The sequence below is a fragment of the Mus pahari genome, chromosome 1 (assembly GCF_900095145.1).
Source record: "Mus pahari chromosome 1, PAHARI_EIJ_v1.1, whole genome shotgun sequence".
NCBI classification, from domain to species: domain Eukaryota; kingdom Metazoa; phylum Chordata; class Mammalia; order Rodentia; family Muridae; genus Mus; species Mus pahari.
In genome coordinates this window covers 95121849-95143533 of record NC_034590.1, presented here as the reverse complement: position 1 = coordinate 95143533, position 21685 = coordinate 95121849, and the positions used below count along the sequence as shown (strand labels likewise).

Below are 21685 nucleotides of genomic sequence, written 5' to 3'. Positions count from 1 at the left end.
CTGGTCCTTCCTGTGCCATGTGGAGTTTGTCTGGGTGTCCTGGTGTCCATATTGGCCCTGCTCCTCTGTGATTAGTGATCTAGAAATGTCACAAGAATCAGAAAGATTGAGAGAGATCAGTAAGATAGAAAGAGATTCAGACCAAGGAGCAAGTGGTAAATTAGAGTTTTTCTACCTGAATGTTAAAGAAGAGTGCAGAAGACAGGTTTCCATCCTTGCACTCTGTGCCCCTTCCCCCATTCCTTTCATTGTAAAGTCATGTGATCTCTGTTGCTGTGGAGCCGCTGTAATGGCCTGTCTTTAGCTAATTTGTTTACTCTAGAAAGATGGTATTTCATGTTCCAAAAAGGCCACCTTCATAGCGTATGAAAAACTCCTGCAGTGTTTCCTGGTTCCTAATAGACCTCTGTGCCCTACATGTGAGAGAATGACCATCTTCTCTGCTATCCAGGATTCAGAAGATGATCATGGACCAGGAGAAGCAAGAGGGTGTCTCCACCAAATGCTGTAAGAAGTCCATTATCCGCTTGGTGCGGAACCTGTCTGAGGAGGGTCTCTTGCGATTGTATCGGACTACAGTCATTCAGGATGGCATCAAGAAGAAGGTAACCTCTCTGGCTTCCCCTTAGCCCACAGACCTAGCTCCATGCTATGGGAAACATTCTGGCCTAGTGTTTCTTTTCATTGTTGTATACTGATTGATCTTTCTTGTTAGTGATTGGGACATCCAGTTGTGCCTCTTGATGTAGAGTGTAGGAGTCCTACTGGTAGACTTCCTGTGGAAGCTGGTAGCAGCCACTCGAGCATTAGAGCAGTGAGTTGGAACAAGAAGGAAGCAGACCTGTTACAGTTACTCAGGGCAGTGTTAGGATCTAGAAGGGTCGTGGCCTGTCTGGGATGTGTCTGTTTCTTCCATCTCCATGTATCTGTTTCTGTAGCACTGTGATGGGAGCTGTTCCCATAGTAACTGTAGCTCAGCAGCTTTGCACACACTTTACAGCATCAATTTTTCAGGGTCAGAGTAATTGGGATGGTGCACTGGACATTCAGGCTGAAAGCAGTGGGACTGTCTTCACAGCCCTGTAATTTCTGACTGGATTTTCTCTCAGCTCTAAAGGAGCCCTGCTTTGATACTTAGTTCCACTCCTAAGTGGACAAGGTCATCTCTGCTTTCACAAATCTTTTTTATTTTTTTGAGATACAGCAATACTAAAAAGTGACTTAAGAAATAGAGTTAGCTATTGCATGTAGACAGGACTCATGGGCTTTTATATCTGCTGCAAGTCACCTCAAAATAAAGCCATCAAGTCTCCTTGACCTAGCTCCTTCATCCATAGCTGTCTGCCATGAATCCACTTGAGAAGTGACAGTCAGTCATATGCCAGCCTTCTTCACTGAAGGACACATTGAAGCCCCATCAGCAGGGACACCTGTGACTTCATCAGGTTTTCCAGAACCTACTGTCAGACTTTCTTGGTGTCACCATCGAGGGCAGCAAATCCTCTCCTACTTTGGGCCTAGGGAGGCTATCTGGCTTCAGGATTGGCTTATCTAGTACCATTCTAGAAGGCTAGCTAGTGAAGGTCAAAGTGCGAGGGAGCGGATGAGGGTGTCAGGTCAACAAACAGTTAGGGCCACGTAACCACAGGAATGAAAGTTCGTGGACATGGAGCCTCCAGCTGCAGGGCAGCACATGGAAAAACTGGTATGTTTCTAAATTGGGTTTGAAGTTCACTGCTAAGGCTTGTTTTCTAATAGAACTTGCTTAGCCCAGGCTGTTGGTGATTGGCTGAAGCCCATGCTCCTATATGTCCCCTAACCCTTAGGCTATTGAGGAATTCACTGCTGGCCTAGGACAAGGGGCCAACAGGAGCTGCCATCTCTAAGTACTTTTCAGTTCACTGAGAAGTTGCCTAACTGAATCTCATTTGGGTCTCACAAAGAAGTCAGCAGTACAGGTGGATGCAGTGCAGCGGTGGGCATGGGGTTTCCTTTTTATCAGTGGTAAGCGGATCCCAGGGGTGCTGCCTGTCCCAGCCCTCTCAGCTGCTGCCCTTCACACTGCAGTGATAGCAACACAGAAAGCTGCTCCTGCGGCACCCAGTCCATTATGTCTTATCACTCCTGACCTGTCTTGCTTCGCTCCCCCGACCTGTGCCACTTCTGTCAGTGCTGAACTTAGTGTCCTGACTCCTGCACATCTGCTACTCACTTCCCAGATTTTATCCCCTTATCTCAAGGGACAGCAACCACTCATAACCATTCTGCCTGGATTCCCAGGGAGAGCTAACAACAAAGCAGCCCTCCATCCTCTGGCAGCCGAGGAAGTGCACCACCCAGGGAGACTGCTTTTACGCCACTCACCTCTCCAGATTATTGTGCAGTTAGGAAACTCAGAGGAGCAGGTGTGGGGAGCTGCCTCAGCTATCAGAAGAACTTGTGAGCTGTGACAGCCCGGTTAGGGAAACTGCAGGGCCAGCGGTTGTTGTCCAAGACATGGTGACATGGTCCCTGAGAAGTTCAGATGCCTGCAGCTGAAACAGCAAACTATCTACCATGTATTCTGCCTCACTCTGAATTGTTGGTGTGTTGGAAGTATCTTCTGTGGAACCTCAGGTCAAACCTGCCCTGCCCTCTGGGACACTCCAACCTCTTCCCGTAGGTAGATCTGGTCGTGCACCCATCTATGGACCAGAATGATCCCCTTGTGAGAAGTGCTATTGAGCAGGTTCGCTTCCGGATCTCCAACTCAAGCACGGCAAACAGGCAAGTGGAAGAACTCCCAGTTAAACTGCCCAGGCCTGCAGCTTCCCAAAGGCTTTACGTGCACTTCATGAGATCCTGGGTTTGCTGGCTAGAGGCTATGGCTCGTACTTACCTAGTCTACATGAGGATCCAGTTTTGAACTTCTAGTATTCTTTGTTCTAATTTACCTTTCTTTTGATGGTGCTGGAGAAGGGACCAGGGCTTTGCATAAACTAGGCCAACACTTTCCCACTGAGCCATACTACCTGCCCTAATGCCTGTCCATCTGCTAAATGTAACCAATCGGAGCACTCCCCATTAATGCTTCTGTGGAGGAAACTCAGTCTTGTGGCATAAGTAAGTCATTTGCTTTCTTGAAGTCTTGATCATCTTACCCTAAGTGACTGAACGTACACTGGTGAAAAGCAGTTTTTAGGTGGCTGGGCTCCTGGTGGGCAGAGGAACTGCTGTGGTTGATCACAGAAACTGAACAATTTGCCATTAGTTTTTTTATTGCTGGTTACTGGCATCTGTGAAGCATCAGGAGACAGCACACTGGGTTCCTTTTCCTTCCTGTGGATAGCAGCCTCTGAAGGTCCTACATGAGTCTGAAACCCCAGGCCTGGCAGGTAGGCCTTGTCTTTGCTTCTAACGTGTTTCTGCACCTGATGTTTGTACTGCAGAGTTAAAGTTCCACCGGCCCCAGCTCCCCAAGAAGAAGCAGAAGAGGAAAACCAAGAACCAGAAGTCCCAAGTAGATCAGCAAACTCTGACCCAAACACATCTTCAAAGCCAGAAAGCACACGGGTGAAAAAGACAGATGAGAAAATGGGCATAACCCCACTCAAAAATTATAAACCTGTCATAGGTAAGGAGCAGCCTCAGTCACCTTTGTCTGCTTTGTTCTGAACAGTGGTATATAAATCACCTCCCTGGCACCCAGACCCTAGGTAGCCCATGGTAGCTGTGGGATGAACTGGACCAAACACAGTCTGGGGTTGCTCATACACTGCCCACACCTTTCTCCCTATAGTTCCTGGACTCGGGCGCTCCATAGGGTTCCTTCCCAAGATGCCCCGCCTTAGGGTGATGCACCTGTTCCTGTGGTACCTGGTGTATGGGCATCCTGCTGGCCACACTGGGGAGCAACCTATTCTCCACAGTGAGAGGAAAACAGGCAGGCAGGAGTCCAGCCGAGCAGGGCCTCAGCCCTCAGGAGATGACTGGGACACCTCTGAAGCCAAAAACAACACAGAAAGCAGCTCCTGGGAGGCAGAAATGGAACTCTCCACAGAGATAGGTGAGAGCCACAGGTCTGTATGTTGGGGTGGAGAGACAGATAAATGAGAGCCATGGGCCTGTTACTAGGAGATGGCGGGGTGAGTCCATTTTCTCCTGACTATACTAGCTACTTGAAGTGACTCTTGATGTCTTCCTAGTGTATGTGGATGAGATCTCATGGATGCGCTACGTCCCTCCCATCCCGATCCACAGAGACTTTGGCTTTGGCTGGGCTCTTGTCAGTGACATTCTTCTCTGCCTGCCCCTCTCCATCTTTGTCCAACTTGTTCAAGTCAGCTACAAGGTACCTGTGATTCTGGGTCATCTCATATCTACGGGTAGTGGGGCTGGAAGCCTGTGCTCTGTGATCAAGGGCAAGTACTTGGAGTTTGCCCTAGTGGTGAATGAGTGGAAGGATGAGTGGATGCTGAGATGGTCAGTCAAGGGAAAGCATTTCAGGTTTGAAGTGCTCTATTGTTATTCCACATAGAGTAGGGTAGAATTGATAAAAGAACTGGCTGGGTGGATGGGTAGTCATGTGTGCTTCAGATAGCTGGCTAGGTAAGAAGATAATATGTTGCAGCAATAAAACACCTTTTAGAAACTTGATAATGTCAAAAAGGAGCAAATAGAAATGACCCAAAAATCACCCAAGGGTAATCACTGGTAATATTTTTGGTACATTTTCTTCTAGTCTTTCATGTGTGTGCATGTGTGTCTCCCTGTTCTTAAAAACTGAATTATGACTATACTCATATCGTATGTCCTCTCCACTTATACATTTTAGCAGTGTTTTCTATTTGGGGAATAGAATTAGCAGTCATCCCTCCCTGCTGAGAGGAAACCCCCTTTTGCCTCCTGGAAAGGCTTTAGCAGCTTTGTGCCTCCCTGCAGGACCAGAATGCATTCTTGCCCTCCACCATGTGCTGGGTGATCTGGGAGTGGAGGTGGGGGTGGGGGAGGGACATTGATATAGGGACCCAAGGCAGAGATGGGGAGGTCATAGTGTTAAATGGTTTTCCATAAACCTTGGCGGCTGAGCTGAACCTCCAGGTGACCTCTGTAGGTGGATAACCTGGAGGATTTTCTGAATGACCCGCTGAAGAAGCACACACTGATCCGCTTCCTCCCCAGGCACATCCGGCAGCAGCTACTGTATAAGAGGTGAGAATGAGTCCCACAAGGTCAGGTCCAGATTCTCTCCCAATCCTGGGAGAAGTAAAAGGCATTGCCTGCCTGCTGCACAGCCTTAAGGGTCTCAATAGTTCATTCACCAGATACATGAGCTAGTACATAGAGTATTTGGTTTTAGTAAGTAAAATTTGCTGCTAAGGGCTGGGGAGATGGCTCAGTGGTTAAGAGCACTGACTGCTCTTCCAGAGGTCTTGAGTTCAATTTCCAGCAACCACATGGTGGCTCATAACCATCTGTAATGGGATCCAGTGCCCTCTTCTGGGGTGTCTGAAGAGAACAATGGTGGTGTACTCACATATATATAATAAATAAATCTTAAGAAAAAAAAAAAAGAGTAGAGCTCATCTATACAACCGTTAAAAAATAAGATAAAAGACTTGTAGCTACTGGACTGCTCTGGATTGTTCTCTTGCATTTACTTTCCAAATCAAACCCTAAGGTGACTGTGATGCCCTGGGGGACAAGGTATCCAAGGCAAGAAAGAGAAAGCTCGTGCCTTACCCTGGCCTCGGGGCTCTGTAAGGTGTGTGGAAGGGGACCAGCTGCTGTTTGTTCTAGGCGGTATATTTTCTCGGTGGTGGAGAACCTGCAGCGGCTGTGCTACATGGGGCTGCTACAGTTTGGACCCACAGAGAAGTTTCAGGATAAAGACCAGGTAGTGCCTCCTAGCCCAGGGAGGTGGGCCTGGTTCTCAACCCAACTCCAAGCATCCCGCCCTGGTGCTGATTCCTGTGTGCCTCCTCTCCTGATGGGTGTCTCCTGTAGGTCTTTGTTTTCCTGAAGAAGAACGCAGTCATTGTGGACACCACCATCTGTGACCCACATTACAACCTGGCCCACAGCAGCCGGCCTTTTGAGAGACGTCTCTACGTCCTGGATTCCATGCAGGATGTGGAATGCTACTGGTTTGACCTGCAGTGTATCTGCCTAAACACCCCACTAGGTATCCTGGCTTGCTGTGCCCCCTGTTTCTTTTCCCCTTGGTGTGACCAAGGATGCAGAACCAGAAGAGAGCCTGAGGGTCGCAGAGTCCATTGTCATTCAGACCCACTCCCTTAGGCCCAGGATGTCCCTGGAACTTCTTGTAAAGCCCTGTGGCGGGCCTTGAAATGGAAAGCTGCTGCCCCATCTCAACCCCTTTCAGCATCCAAACCCAAGTGTTTTCTCTTCACTCACAAGCACAAGTTCGTATTTATCCAGCATCTGCTTTAGGCCATCACTTCCTGGCCTTTATGGTGATAGTGTTCTGGGAGGAGGAAGCACAGCTTGAGAGAAAGACCCTGAGTGCGACAGGAACCGTTGAGTCACAAGCTACTCACTGCAGAACATTGTGACAGGACTTAGAATCATCTAAGGAGACAGAAACCACTGCTGAGCAGAGTGCTGTGATCTGGTTCATAACATTTTATGTAGGTATAAACTACAGGAGATTTGGGGCTGGAGAAGATCCTCGGCAGGAGAAGTAGCTTGTGCCAAGGCCTTGAAGAGTGTTAGAGAGATGTTGGAGGGAAGACAGAGTGGAAGAAGGGTTGGAGCAAACTTGGGGGCCCTGTAGGAATTGCAGAGTTATTTGAAGAGCAAGAAACCATGGAATGTTTACGTGCAAGCTGTGCAGAAAATGACTGACTGCCCATCTTCTAAGCAGGTCATTGCTGTTTAACTGTCATCTCCCAGAAAGCTTACTCAGCATCTTGCCCTATCTTGTTTCCTCACATGCATCTCTTTATAGTACATCTCCAGGGTATTGCAAAGTACCTTTCTGGAGTGGTCACCCTGTAGTATACAAGGGCAAGTCCAGCCCAGGGCTTGGCAGGAGGTGGTAGAACTCTTCTTTTGGTACTCCTGCTACAAAGCCCCACAGTCACCGTCAGTTTTCTCTCCACATGAAAAACACTGCTTGAGTTTACACCTAGAGAAGGGACTGTGGCTGGATTAGGGAATGCACACACTTACGTGCTCTTTCACTCAAGAGCTTTAAGGAGTCCAGACATACCTTAATGCAGTGTGTCTCAATGGTGCTTTGGTATTTAGTAGTGAGGGAAGCTCTTACCACTGCAGGTTTTCAAAGCATGAAATCTCCTGTAGTTTATACCTACATAAAATGTTATGAACCAGCATGTAATTTGCATCAGTCTCAGGCCTGGCAGTTGCATTTTTTGTCCCTTTTTAGATTAGCAGATTTGTCACAGACTTATTGCAGTCATTAAGCAGACATCCATTGTCCCTTTCTTCAACAAACATTTGAGGAGGCTCTGTCCCAAGTAGTGTGGAGAAGCACACTACATCATGGATACAGTCATGCTGTGAAGTAGGGGTGTCTGAGACGCCAGAATGCACACGGGTCACCTTGATGGCATGTTAGAGTGCTACTTCCTGGGTCTGGGCCCTGTTCAGGGGGGGGCATTTATTTTGTTTCTGTTTTTAAATTGTGGTTTGTTTTTTTTTTTAGTGTACTTTTATTTTTTGAGATTATAATTACATTATTTCTCCCCTTTTTTTCCTCCAACCTAACAGATACCACCTCTTGCTCACTCTCATTCATTGTTACTTTTTCTTTAATTGTTGTTTAATGTGTGTGTGTGTGTGTGTGTGTGTGTGTGTGTGTGTGTGTGTAGTGTAGTATAGTGTATATATTTATCCTAAGTGTAAATATAACCTACTCTGTTATATGCTGTCACTTGTATATTTTTCCGGGCTAATCATTTGGTATCAGATAACCAGTTGGTGTACTTTTTCCCTGGGGAAGATTCTTTCTCCTGCTCTCAGCATTCCTTAGTTGCTGCTCTTTGTCTAGGGCTGAGACCTACTGAGTTTTCCTTCCTCCCCATGCCCCCCCCCACACACACACACATTAGTATGGGTATTGGTGCCATCCTTGTTCAGGTCTTCTAGAGGCAGCCATGTTGGTAAGGCTTCATCTCACAATAGACTTCTTATTCCTCTGAGTCTTAGAATCTTTCCATTCCTTCTTCCATGCTGACCCCTGAGCCTGGGTACAGGAGTATGTTGTAGATATATCAGTTGGGACTGGTTGGGATTGGTTGTAGTTTGTTTATAATGGTCTTTGTTTGTTGTGAAGATTAGTGTCCTTGGTGAGAGATGAGAACTACACTGATGTTTGGGTGTTTATGGATAAGGACTTAGAATGTAGTTAGGGATGATGCCACTCTAGTAAGGAGTGGTTGTAAGTTCTTTCCAAGACCCATGACTTACTAACCCTACGTGGTTGCCTTGGTTTCCAGTACCAGAAATGAGTCCCCTCTTGTTGAGCAGGCCTTAAGTCCCATTAGAGAGCTGTTGGTTACTGCCAAGGGGTGTGTGCCACTACTGAAGCCTCAGGCATCACGCCATGCTGGCCGTTGATGTGGTTCATGGGCATCATAACCGAGAGGTTGTATGTTGCTTCCTGATACCATGCAAGCTAGTCCTCAGGGGCCACGTTTCAGGTCAGATCCAGCTCAGGTCCTCAATGTCCTGTGTCCAAAGGGCATGGTATCTTAAGCAGGAGGAATGTCCCCTCCTGGAGGCAACCGAGTGCAACATCAATAAGTCTATAATGTTTTGGAAATCTCTTGGAGAACACTGGCCAACAACTCAAAGGGGGTCTTTTCATACCTGGCATTGGGATTTTTGTTAGATGGTAAATGGTTCTGGGAGGAAGCATTATCAGCCCAGAAAGGATTATTTCTTTTAAACTGTATATGTATACAGACTTACATGTAGTGTAGGTGTTCTTAAATAATTCTTTATCATTTTTTCAAACTTTGATTTCATCCTCCTGTATTTATCCCCCTCTCCTGCCCCAGTTTTTACATTTCCCCTGCTTGTACCCTGCTTGTTCTCTTTATCGACCACCCCCCATAATGGTGCCTTTTTTGCTTTCAAGAGGATATTGCTTAACAAATGTCAGTGGGTACCTTTAATATGTTCATGAAAGAGTGGCCTAAAGTCACCTAAGTGTCACATGTCTACTCAAAGGAACAGTAGCCTTAGACAAAGTCTGTAATCTCCCTGAACTGAGTTCCTTGCCTTCTAAACCAAAACTGTCAGCACCCCTGTGTGGGGTGCAGTGAAGCCAGCAGATTAGCTTATATACTACTCTAGCCAAGAAAAGCTGGCCTCACTGGCCATGTCATCAAGCCGGTGCCTGTATGACCATCCACCAGTGTCCTAACCAGGAAGGTGGCTTGCCCTGGGTGTCACTTGCTTCCCTGTCCTTACAGATTGCATCCGTAGAGATGCTGTCAGAGGTTCCCACTGCAGCTTTCACCTCTCTGCTCTCTCCACGCCTCGGTCTGTGCGACATAGCCACTGTGGCTCCCTTTCCTTATACCTCACAGACCACATGTCCATTCTTCACTCTCCATCTGGCTGCCAGTACCTGGCAGGAAACATGACTGAGCCCTGCTTTGGTTCTCCAGGTGTGGTGCGTTGCCCGTGTGCACAGAAGATCTGCCCTGATCCGGGCAGTGACCCAGAAGGCAGCTTGCGGAAGGAGCAGGAGAGTGCCATGGACAAGCACAACCTAGAGCGCAAGTGTGCCATGCTGGAGTATACCACGTGCGTGCCACCCCGCTTATCTATGTGCCCCAGTCTCTGCTAAAAACTCAGGCTAGAAGCCACACACAGCAGTTTGCTTGTGTTTCTGAGCATTACTGTTTCTGAAATTCCATCCATTGTCAGAATGTAGAAATTAGTGATTTTATATGAAAATGAGATTTTTTGACTTCTGAAAAATTAACCACTTGCCTAGCTAGGGCTTCCTGTTAAGCAGTGTCCTGGGAAAGTGAGCACTGTCACACATATACATAGAGGTTTTCCCACTCCATACCCTGGCTCCTCACTTACTAGAAAGAATTCTTTTTCTCTTTGCCTTGTCTCAGGGGGAGCCGAGAAGTTGTGGATGAAGGCTTAGTCCCTGGGGATGGGCTGGGAGCTGCTGGGCTGGACTCCAGCTTCTATGCACACCTGAAGCGCAACTGGGTCTGGACCAGCTACATCATCAACAAAGCCAGAAAGGTAGGCCCCTGGGGACACACCACCCAGCACCTTGTGCCATCATCACTATAAAGGAACTTCTGGCTCTTTGAGTCCAAAGCTAGCTGGTGAAGCCAGTGTTAAGAGGGGACACTTGATTATCTGCCTGGCTTAGTTTGGTTTCTGACTTAATCTGTGAAATGGGTGGTTGTTCCTTTTTAGAGGCATACAGAAAGTCTGATGGCTCAATGCTTCCAGGAGGGGGGTACCTACAGGAACTGAGTGGCTGTAGAGACCCATGGAAGTTCTCAGCTCACCCCAGTGCTGTGCTTACCTTTCAGAACAACACCTCCGAAAATGGGCTCACAGGAAGACTCCAGACCTTCCTGTCTAAGCGCCCAATGCCCCTTGGGTCTGGAGGTATGTGTCGGACATCCACAGAGAGAGCCAGTATGAGGCTAGTTGAGACCAACACCACCATGGGTTCTGCTGGCCTGTGTGACCTCTGCAGGGACTGTCCGCAACAGCTGTGTCCTCTGGTTATTTCTAGGCAGTGGCCGTTTGCCTCTCTGGTCAGAGGGGAGAGCTGATGCTGAGCTCTGTGCTGACAAGGAAGAACAATTTGAACTGGACCGAGAACCTACCCCTGGCAGGAACCGGAAAGTGCGTGGTGGGAAGAGCCAGAAGCGGAAGCGGCTGAAGAAGGAGCCTATAAGGAAGACCAAGCGAAGAAAAAGAGGTCACCTGGGGATGTTCGTGACCTGGGTCTTTGCATGGCTGTGACACATTGCAGTGTTAGTCCCACAGGACCTGGGTTCATCCTGCAAAGTGTCCATTTTCCCTGTCTGCAGCCCTGACTTGGCTGTATCCCTAGCCAACCAAAGGACGGGCTATTTTCCCAGTTTTCTCTGGCTGTGTAGTTTGCCAGCCTTTCTCTTTAGCAACTTTCTGATGTAGCAAGTTTTGGATTTCATCTCCTCTGGAAAAAACTCTTCCTAGCAAGATTCTTGTCATCTAAATGAAGTTCCTTTCTTCTCTTGGTTTGTCTTTGAATGTCTGCATCTGCTCCAAGCTTAGTCCTGTTGAAGTGAGACTAGGAGGAAGCTGGGAATGGCTTAAATCTGCACTGTCCCTTCAGCACTAGCATAGTCTTCCTTGGTACTTCCTATCTGTGGTTCATCATCTGAACTGCGTTTCTAACGGAAGTGAGTGCTGGCAACTGCTCCCTGAGTAAGTAGGCTGTATGCTTAATCTCAAGCCTAAAATGCTGAAGCAGAAACCTACTTTATTGGTTTGTGTTGCTGACATTCATAATAAACAACATCCCATCTCTTGATATTCCCTCAGGGAAAATGGGGCGGCTGGATATGTATATGTGGAGCCTAGCCCAGAGCTCCCTACAATGTGAACACGTGGTGGTGCTGGCACCTGCTTTTAGTTAATGTAGCATGCACTTTGTGCTGTTGTGGTTTCTTTCTTTGTTTGTTTTGTTTTTTATTATTTTTTTATTTTTATTTTCTTTATTTACATTTCAAATGCTATCTCAAAAGTTCCCTATACGCCCCTCCCCGCCCCTGCTCCCCTACCTACCCACTCCCAATTCTTGGCCCTGGCCTTCCCCTGTGCTGGGTCATATAAAGTTTACAAGACCAAGGGGCCTCTCTTCCCAATGATGGCCGATTAGGCCATCTTCTGCTACATATGCAGCTAGAGACACGAGCTCAGTGGGTAGTGGTTAGTTCATATTGTTGTGGTTTCTATGTTGTCATTATGACACTTTAGGAAGGATGTATTTGACACACAGTTTCAGAGGTTCAGTGGTCTGTTTCTGAGCTGGGGAGGCAGAGCTTCATGGCAGGTGGTGTGTGGTAGAGCAGAGCAGCTCAGCTCAGGTGGACAGAAGGCAGGGCTGCTACCAGTGCTAGTAGCGCCCTCCTTCCTGCTACTTCATCAGGGCTCATCCTGTGGGGATACACCCAGAGGCGTGCTTTACTGTCAGACTCAGGGGCGGCTTTGTCAGGTGACAATCAAGGTACAGGAGGTGATCTTTGTTGTCCCTTAATAGCTTTGGATTAATCTGTGGATGTGTATGTGCCTGCCTGCATGTGTGTACACACAAGCCACAGTGAATGTGTGGAGGTCAGAGGGCAACTTGCCAGAGTGGTTCTCTTCTACTATATGGCCTGGACTTGAGGTTGTTAGGCCTGATGGCAAACCACTTTACCTGCTGAGCCATCTTGCTGATCCCAGCTCATGTTTTTATATTATTGGTTTTAGTCTTCAAGATGGCCTTAGAGCATAGACTTTGCTATCCCTATAGAATGTAAGAATCTGCATGTACCCTGAGGTCACAGGCAGACAGATAGTTGGGGCTTCAGGGGCTCTGTTTACTCTGAACATATTCTTCAAGCTCTGTATGAGTTACCTTCAGAGGACTTGGGAGCCAGTAGAAGCAGTCAGAGATTGACAAATGATGAGAGAAACAGAATTACAGAATGAGTATATAAAAGGAGATTTTTAGAATGGCTGTGGACCAGCTAGCCCCACAATGCCTGTCTACCAATAAATCCAGCTGGTGTTCAATCCATGAGGCTGACTGTCTCAGCTTGTCTTCAGTGTATGCTGGAAAAGGAATGGACTTGCTAGCGAAAGCAAGGAGGCAAAAAGAGAACAGACTTCCTTCTGGTACCTTCTGTTTTTTCCCCATGCCAGCAGCTCAGCAGGTCTTGGTTCATTTTCTAGAGGAGGGATGCATCCATCCCTTCACCCCTGAAGGGCCTGTGCCCTTTATCATCCTACCTGGATTAAGTTGTAGTTTCCTAGTGACTTTCTCTCACAGGGATTCTCACCCTTCCTAATTCTGTGACCTTTTAATACAGTCCCTTTTGTTAAATTTATTTTCATTGCTACTTCATAATTTTGCTATTCTTATAAATTGTAATATAAATACAATAGTTAAAAGGTAGACGCTTGTTAAAGGGGTCGCAACCCACAGGTGTGAGAAACAATGCCCTAAATGATCTCCTGTACTCCAGAAATAATATTTCTTACTTCCATTATGGAGAAGCCATCTAATTTCCCCTTGGTAATCTGGATCAATCACCCCTCGGAACACTTTTTCCTTTCTAAGCCTTGGATTAAGGGCATCAGAGGTCCAGAGTGACCAGAGGAAGTCTGAGCTTCCAGTTCAAAGGGAAATTTGTTCTGGCTCCTGGCAGAAGCACTCTCTACTCTAGAACCAAAACTTCAGGAATAGGAACCAAAGTTTTCCTAGAGGATCACTAGAGGTGATAGTGGAACTATTCCTTTCCACCCGCTGATTCCTGGACCCATGAATCCTGGCTATGGGAGAAACGTGCACTGATTGAAAGCTTCTGGAAAATTCCACCCCAGCCTTCCAGACTGCTATCTAATTGGTGCTGTAACTGAGTCTTTTTTTTTTTTTTAAATACTTATTTATTTTTATTTATTTATATGAGTACACTGTAGCTGTCTTCAGACACACCAGAAGAGGGCATCAGATCCCATTACAGATGGTTGTGAGCCATCATGTGGTTGCTGGGAATTGAACTCAGGACCTCTGGAAGAGCAGTCAGTGCTCTTAACTGCTGAGCCATCTCTCCAGCCCATAACTGTGTCTTCAAAAAGCCATTCCATCTTTCTATCAGACTAGCTGCTTCAGAATGGTAGGGAACATTATATGGCTAAGTGGATCTCATTGATAGTCGTCCAATTGTCGCACTTCTCTGGCTGTGGAGTGAGGGCTACATTCACATTGCCTCACCTGAACTCATGATACTCAGCCAAAGGAAATGGGTAAAAGAACTGTCAGAAGATGGTGAACCCTTCATGGTTTGCTTGTTTGGAGCTGGGCATTATTTGGCAGGCTTGGTCACTTCTTACCAGTGTAATTGGGGCCCTTCCCTTCTGGAAGAAAAGCTAGCTCAAACCAGTTGCTGAAGAACCCTCTCCTTTCCTCTTGTGTTTCTAGGAGAGCATCCAGAAGCTAAAACCAAAAAGCTACGCTACCAAGATGAGGCTGACCAGAATGCCCTCCGGATGATGACCCGGCTTCGTGTCTCTTGGTCCATGCAGGAGGATGGGTTGCTAATGCTCTGCCGAATTGCCAGCAATGTCCTCAACACCAAGGTACCTCCCATCACCCCAGTCCCCCTAGGAGCAGCCCTTTGCTATATTTTGAGAGGTTTGGCTCTGGACTTGTTTCCCATTCCTAGAGGCTGCCCAGAAAAGCATTTCCCAGAATCCCATGCACTTATACTACCAGCCTACATTTCTCCTAGCCTTCAGATGCATGTGCACTTATGCCTGGCTGCAGTGGAGTAGGTCAAGCCATTTTGCTCTTGTCTACCCATTCTATGTATGCTATCTGCCTGTAGAGGCTTGGTGTGTTCTGTACTGTGAACCATTGCTTTCCACCTTGGCTCTGTGGTTGTGGTACCCATGGGCCCTGGAGTAGCTGTCCCCTACGGCAGAGACACTTGACATTTGTTCTGCTGGCCATAGCCCTGTGCTCTGTGTTCCAGACTCACTGTAACTTCCCTGCTTTGTTTTCAGTCAGAAAACCCTTCCTTGCTTCTCATGGTGACAAGTTCCACAGCTCAGCCAGAGTTGCTGCACTTCACATTCCGACAGCACTTTGGGACCCCGGCTCTACTTGCTGCCAGCGTGCTGTGCAGCCAGGCATGAGCAAACCTATGCTTCTTTACAGAGGGCAGCAGGACATGAGCTCCATGTCAGCAGCAGGGTCAGGACCCCTGCAGGTAGTGATGCCAACAAGGACAGCAGGCCTAAGAGCTGACTGTCGTCATCACCAGCACAGCAGCCAGGAGAAGCCATTTCCTAAGGAAGATAGAGGGTGCCCATTTCCATCCTGAACTCTTATCTGCTACCTCTCACATGGCTCTTTATTGCAACGCTGGTGGCAAGGAATGCCTCTTCTCCCCCATCACGTAGCCAACCATTCTTCACTAGAACTTGATGACACCTTACTAGAGTTGTTAGAAATATCACCTGTCTTTTGAGTCCCTTCCTGTGTGTTATTTTCTGACATGTCTGCATCTTAGTTCATTTCTACCACTGTTTGATACAGATGTTCCAGATGCACATAATATAGAATGGCTCTGGGAACCCAGAATGTATCAGTCTTTAAAACTTTCTACCTCTCCAGCAAGATGATGAATACCTTTGATCCTAGGAGTCAGGAGTTCCAGGCCAGCCCTGACTACACAAGAGAGAACCCTATCTCAATGTGAAAAGAAAAGAGAGAGAGAGGGAGAGGGAGAGGGAGAGGGAGAGAGAGAGAGAGAGAGAGAGAGAGAGAGAGAGAGAGAGAGAGAGAGAGAGAACACACTATACTAAAGCACATTTACTCTTAACTTTACCTGATACTAAGGCCCCCCTCTCAGTGCTTGCCAGAACACACAGCTCCATAGGATGTACAGGGCTTGACCTGTTTTCCTGTATTGGCACAGTGTAGGTAGGCAAACATGAGTGAGCACTTGGACCTCTTTGGGGAAACAGGCTCCCAGGATACATTCGTTCCCAATCCTTTCGGTTAGCTGTCCTGAAAATGGGCTCTGCAGATAATAACTGTCACACTCTGTATTTGGACTAGGTGAAAGGACCATTTGTCACCTGGCAGGTCGTGCGAGACATTTTGCATGCTACCTTTGAAGAGTCTTTGGATAAAACCTCTCACTCGGTTGGACGAAGAGCTCGCTACATAGTCAAAAATCCCCAGGCTTTTATGAACTACAAGTAAGCCATATTCATAACTAGGTTGTGCCTAGGCCCGTATTCCAGCATTCTAGCCAGCTCCTTTTTTCCTCCTTCACTCTACTTGTTCAGACTCGGGTGTGGAATCCAGATGGAGGACTTGAGTACAATGACTGTCCAAGTGTTAGAATCTGGAAGTGGTTCTGGGCACCTCCATGTACATGACCTTATAGCTTACCCTTGGGAGCAGATGCAGAGCAAGGCTCTCAAGGATGCTGGTTCACTATGCGTCTGCCCTGGTTATCCCCATACAGAGGTAAGGGACACTGACTGATGCTGCTGTGATCAGAGCAGTCCTAGGAACTCTTCATAGAGCTTACTCTTGGGAGAAACACGACAGACTGAGGATCACTCAACAAAACACACTGTATCCCCTTGGCAGAACTGGTTGTCCCCCCAGATACTTTCAGGTGGGGCCCAGGTCTTATGGGGACAGCAGGTCCCAGGAATCACAAAGCATTTTCTTGGCTGCGAAGTCAACCTACTATCTCCTTATAGACCTTCTGACCCTTCCCCAGGGGACTAAGGAGGGAAAGCCAGAGAGATTCTGTGACATTGGAAGATACCTACAGAGAACTACAGCATGCTATCAGTGCAAGAATTGGGTAGGGTGGGAGGAGGGACAGAAGAATCTCCTATGTAGTTCTTATTCCAGATCAGACAGGGAGCCTGGACACACAGTGATTATGCACTGCAAGTCACCTGCAGTCATGGCTATAGAATGACCAGCCCTGTGCATCTCCACACTGCATGCCTAGGGCCTTTCTTATATGAAGTTACTTTTCCTTATTTGTAGAATGTTCTTGTTTCTTACCTGAAAGAATTTTCTCTGAAGGAAAAATACCTACCTAATCCCATTCTTCAGAAGAGGAAACACCAGAGAGGTGTGTCAAGGTGGTAGAGAGTTGGCAGAGAGTAAAGTCTGAAGCTTGGGCTCCCTAATCCCAGCATAGCCTGGGACAAAGAAAGAAAAGGGAGCGGGGGAGGTTCCAAGGTCAGCAGGCCTGGGGTTCTGTCCTCCTGTGTCTGTCTCCTGGACTGTGTGATGGGGTCATGTGCTCACCTGGAAGTGGGATTAAAAAAACCAACCAAGGTCAGCTATGCCTGCCTAATCCTTTCCTTTCCCTGACAGCCCACGTGGAGGCTGGAGCCAACCAGGCCTTTCTGGAGGACCTGTTTCTCCTTTGCCACGTTCCACTTTCCTCACAGACATGGACAGGCTGGCAGGTGGCCAGCAATGCTGTGCCCAGCAGCTCTGATAGAAAATGGTGGTGTACAGTCGTTTACAAATCACATCCAAATCTCTGTGATAGGGTAGGGCTGAGGGAGAATGTTATTGTCCTCAGTCTCTTCATGGAAGATAGAAGCCAAGATGGAAAATGTGAGTCTTGAGCAGCCTGTCTTGGATTGGGTGTCACTCACTACAAAGTGCTCATGCTCCAAAGCTAGTTGTCCCACCCGTGCTTGAGTGGATCCTAGCTCCCAGCCAGCTGAAGCCAACGGCTTCCAGTGTTCAAAGCGGGAGGGTGCAACTTGCAGCAGCTCTAGGTCTTCTCTCCCACAGGGTCTGCCTGGCAGAAGTGTACCAAGATAAGGCACTTGTTGGAGATTTCATGAGTCGGAAGGGTAACTACGAAGACCCAAAGGTAGGTCCAGTGCACTCTGAAGACAGGCATTGAGGGGCTGGCTAGCCCTCAGGGCCATTGGTCCTGACTCTGGGCATCAATTTTAAAGATGACCACGTATGACTTGCTATTTTCAAATGCTGTTGAGCTTAGGGCCTGTTTTGTTAAGAAAACAAACTCTTTAGAAATGGGCAGAGGCTTTGAAGCTACTCAGGTGGGCCAGATGGCAACTGACAATGAGGAGGTAGCTATGTGATGTCAGGTATTTCCTACCTGTGTTGGACCTGCTGTCAGGGAAGCCAAGGGACAAAAACATGGCTGCTCTTGGAACAGATAGAGAATGCACTGGCCTTCACCACATGGGGCAAGCCTTCTCCCAGATGAAGAAGACACAGGCACCAGGCAGCCAGGACAGCCAGGGCTTTACAGAGAGAAACCCTGTCTCTCCCAGATGAAGAAGACACAGGCATAAGGGGATTCAAGAGGGTTGGGAATGCTGAAGTGCACACACCAGGCAAATGTAGCCGCGTGAGGCTAAAGACCTCACCTGTCCTATAAGCCAAGCAGTCCTGGTGTAGTGGTTTGACACACTGGCTCATCCTGAAAGTCCAGTCATACTGTGTCACACAAAACCATAACACCTACTAATAAGACAGGCTGTGTACAAAACATTCAGTAAGCATGTCTATCCCTGAGGGCTTTTTAGAGGTATCTACCCTGGCCTGAAGCTGGAAAGCTGGGGATAGCTGAGTAGATGCAGCAGAAGAGGGGTTGCAACCCCCTTGGGACACAGTGGCACCCCAGGTTTGTAGCCAGGTGTGACAGGGGCCGAGGCCTGCCCAGGTCCAGGGAAGAAGCCCATCTTCTCTGGTTGCATACATCCCAAGCTCTTAGGGGCCTGAGCCACAGGAAAGGCTGAGTGGGGGCTTATCTGTGACAGTGCTCTGCATGAGGCAGCTGCCCAAAGGTGCTTACATGAGGTGGCCAGGAAAGACCAAGCTGAGAAAGGCTAGTGTGCCCATGTGCATGGTGGAGGCAGTGTAGGTCATGTTTGCATCTCCCTTCAGGCTGGGGGAGGTGGGCTTTCAGTGTCACTTGATTCATGGACTCAATTCCTGGCATAGCAATGAATGTTCACCACTCAGGTGACACATGGACTCAGAATAAGGGGTAGGAAAGACAGCAAGCATGGTGTTTCTGAGATGCGGCTGCCAAAGGGGTTTGCCCATGATGCCCTTGGCACACAGCCTCTCTCCCATGAGAAGGAGTAACATCAAGCTCTTGTGTTGTAGGTTTGTGCTAAGGAGTTTAAAGAATTTGTGGAGAAACTGAAAGAGAAATTCAGCTCTGGCCTGAGGAACCCCAATCTTGAGATCCCCAACACACTGCAGGAACTCTTTGCCAAGTAGGTGCACTGTCCTCAGGGGCAAACCTTTCACAGTGCAGGTGGGTAGTAGACATTAGCCAGCTGGACAGTGCCTGCCTGGCTGTACTTGGCTTTGCAGTTGACCCTTCGAGGACCACCTGACGTCAGGTGGCCTGAGGTTCTGCTTGTCCTGCACCTATATTTTTTTCTCCCACTGAGTCCCTGCTGTCTGCTTAACTAATTGAGGCTCCGTGTTATGTATGCCTTTTGCCAAGTTTGTTGGTTTACTTATTAGATAGCACCGTAGCCAGATGTCAGAACAGCTGTGTCCATCCTGTACAGCTTCAGTCCTGGCAAGGCACGGGTTTCTGTCCCCAGGCTAGAATCACAGAGCTTGACCACTATAAGGAGGACCAGGGTTCATACCAAGTTGCTCTCATAACAGAGCTTATGCTTTCTGGCTCAGCCAGTTGTGTGAGAAGGAAAGTAAACCAGGCCTGTTTCCACAGCAGCATCCAGATATGGATGCCTCCTTCACCCTCATGGAGACCCCTTTGGTCTCAGTGTTTCAATTGGGGATCACTAAGGTTTATTCAGTAATGAATATGGTGTCTTCTAGATCTCCGTGATAATTGTCCTTTTTTGTGTTTGATGATACAGATTTGTGTAACCAAGGCTAGCCTTGAACTTACTGTAAAGTCCAGGCTAGTCTCTAACTCTGGGCATTCCTCTTGCCTCAGCCTCTTAATCCTTAGGATTATGGGCATGTGTCACCATGAGCAGCACTATCTATTTTCTGGGTTTGTTCTTAATTGGCAGTAAAACACTTGCTAGACTCCCCATGCATGGATGTATGGTTTATGCTCAGTCTTCGAAAGGATCTGTCTGTGTCCATGCCTGTAAGTGATGTTTTCACATATGTGCATTCAACCAAGAGGCCAATTGTAGAGTCCTAAAAAAAAAAAAAGACAAGTGAAGATTTCAAAGCAGAGCTCTGAACAGTAGAGGAAGAGCGAGTTTCAGGTGTGGCTGACAGCATTGACTTGGGTCCTAAAACTGGGGACCAGACAGAACAGAAGATCCTTCCCATATATCAAGTGGAATGTTCTGTCAATAGATTTTAGGTAAAAACTTTTACTATTGCAGAGTTGAAGTTTTACTTTAGTTTTGGTGAGCCCTGTGGTTTTAACCATTAATTCCATGAATTTAGATTGACTTGAGTTTCAGGTGAGGTGATACTGCATAAAACTCACAGAAAGGAAAGGAAATGTTCTGTTCTTCTGCCATTGGCATTGATGTTTATTTGCATTATTTATTTGTTTTTATTTCTGTGGTACTAGAGGTTAGGTTGGGCAAACACTATATCCCAGAGCACACCCCAGCCTTCAGTTTTATTGACAGATGTATATATTTATAAGGCATCTAATATTTGTTATATGTTGTTTGTTATTAATTATGATCTGTAAGCACAATGCATCACTAAAACTCATTCCTCAGCTTCACTGGAACCTTCCCTCTGCCTGTTCTTCCTTCTTCCTTAGCCTGCCTTCAGTCCTGCCTTCAGTCTCTTAGCACCTTCCTATTTGGTTTCCATGAGATCAGACAGACCTCCAGCCCCTACCTAAGAGCCAGGTGGTCATGGCAGCAGAGAAGGCAGGGACAGAATCCCTAAACAAGCTGGCTAGCTAGACTAGCTGCTCACCAAACTGTGTGTGCTTGTGAGAGACCCCTGCCTCAGTAAATAATGCAGAGAGGGATTGAGGTGCCCATGGTCAACCTCCACACACATATACGTGCACTTGTAAATACCTGTAAATAAGCACCTCCCTCCCCCATCTCTTCCCCTCCCCCCCCTCACACACACACACACACACACACACACACACACACACACGGATATATATCCTGGTGCCCCTACCCATCCATGTGTAACCAGTATGCCTTGAAAGAGCACACTAATTTTCTGAGCCTCCAGTCCTAAGAGTGGACTTGTTGGATGGGTGAAACCTGGTGGCAGTTCTGCATGTGCTGAGTCCGAGTGTTGAGCCCTTCAGCAGTGAGTGGCCACCATGAGCAGGTGGCAGCTCAGTGGAGGGCGCCTGCCCCATCATCATGCTCTTCTGCCTCCTGCGCAGGTACCGAGTGTTGGCAATCGGGGATGAGAAGGACCGTGTCAGGAAGGAGGATGAGCTGAATAGGTGAGTGAGGGCCACTTCTTAGCTACAGCCCAGGTGGGGATCTAGGGTCAAATCCAGTCTGCCACCATGCTTATCCGATGCCGCTCTACTCTTTCCTTTCTGTGCTGAGACGTTGTAATAGAGCCTCTGGAGTCCGGCCCTAGCTTCAGATGACAGCCATTTGTCTTACATGAGCTCAACCCAACAGAAAATGTTTTGTTTTTTTTTTTTTCTCATCTCATATAAGCAATATTCAGTGATTGCAGTACAAAATAATCCTTTTTTCTCATTTAAAGTCATGATAGAAAAAGCATAACTTTACTAGCTGGTTTGGAAGCTGGTTCCCCACCATCTTGCCCCTTACCTATTAAGGTGTTATTTTGTGGAGACAGTATCTTAACTCTGTTTCTCACACTGGCCTGGAACTTGCTCTTGCTGTACATCTCAGCCTGAGATTACAGACAGACATGTACTGGGAACATTTTGTGTGTGTGTGTGTGTGTGTGTGTGTGTGTGTGTGTGTG

General features: G+C 47.5%; 1 protein-coding gene across 1 annotated transcript in view; it reads left to right on the top strand.

Moving 5' to 3' along the window:
- Gtf3c1 (general transcription factor IIIC subunit 1) overlaps window positions 1–21685 on the top strand; it is a 64007-nt gene that overhangs the window by 32331 nt on the left and 9991 nt on the right. The window contains exons 12-28 of the mRNA XM_029542715.1: window positions 452–605; window positions 2663–2766; window positions 3429–3613; window positions 3779–4045; window positions 4185–4330; window positions 5093–5190; window positions 5779–5875; window positions 5986–6163; window positions 9642–9780; window positions 10104–10239; window positions 10539–10617; window positions 10748–10936; window positions 14189–14346; window positions 15833–15975; window positions 17558–17639; window positions 18911–19023; window positions 21120–21182. Coding sequence (XP_029398575.1) covers window positions 452–605; window positions 2663–2766; window positions 3429–3613; window positions 3779–4045; window positions 4185–4330; window positions 5093–5190; window positions 5779–5875; window positions 5986–6163; window positions 9642–9780; window positions 10104–10239; window positions 10539–10617; window positions 10748–10936; window positions 14189–14346; window positions 15833–15975; window positions 17558–17639; window positions 18911–19023; window positions 21120–21182 — 2331 coding nt within the window. The remainder of the gene's footprint in view (window positions 1–451; window positions 606–2662; window positions 2767–3428; window positions 3614–3778; window positions 4046–4184; window positions 4331–5092; window positions 5191–5778; window positions 5876–5985; window positions 6164–9641; window positions 9781–10103; window positions 10240–10538; window positions 10618–10747; window positions 10937–14188; window positions 14347–15832; window positions 15976–17557; window positions 17640–18910; window positions 19024–21119; window positions 21183–21685) is intronic.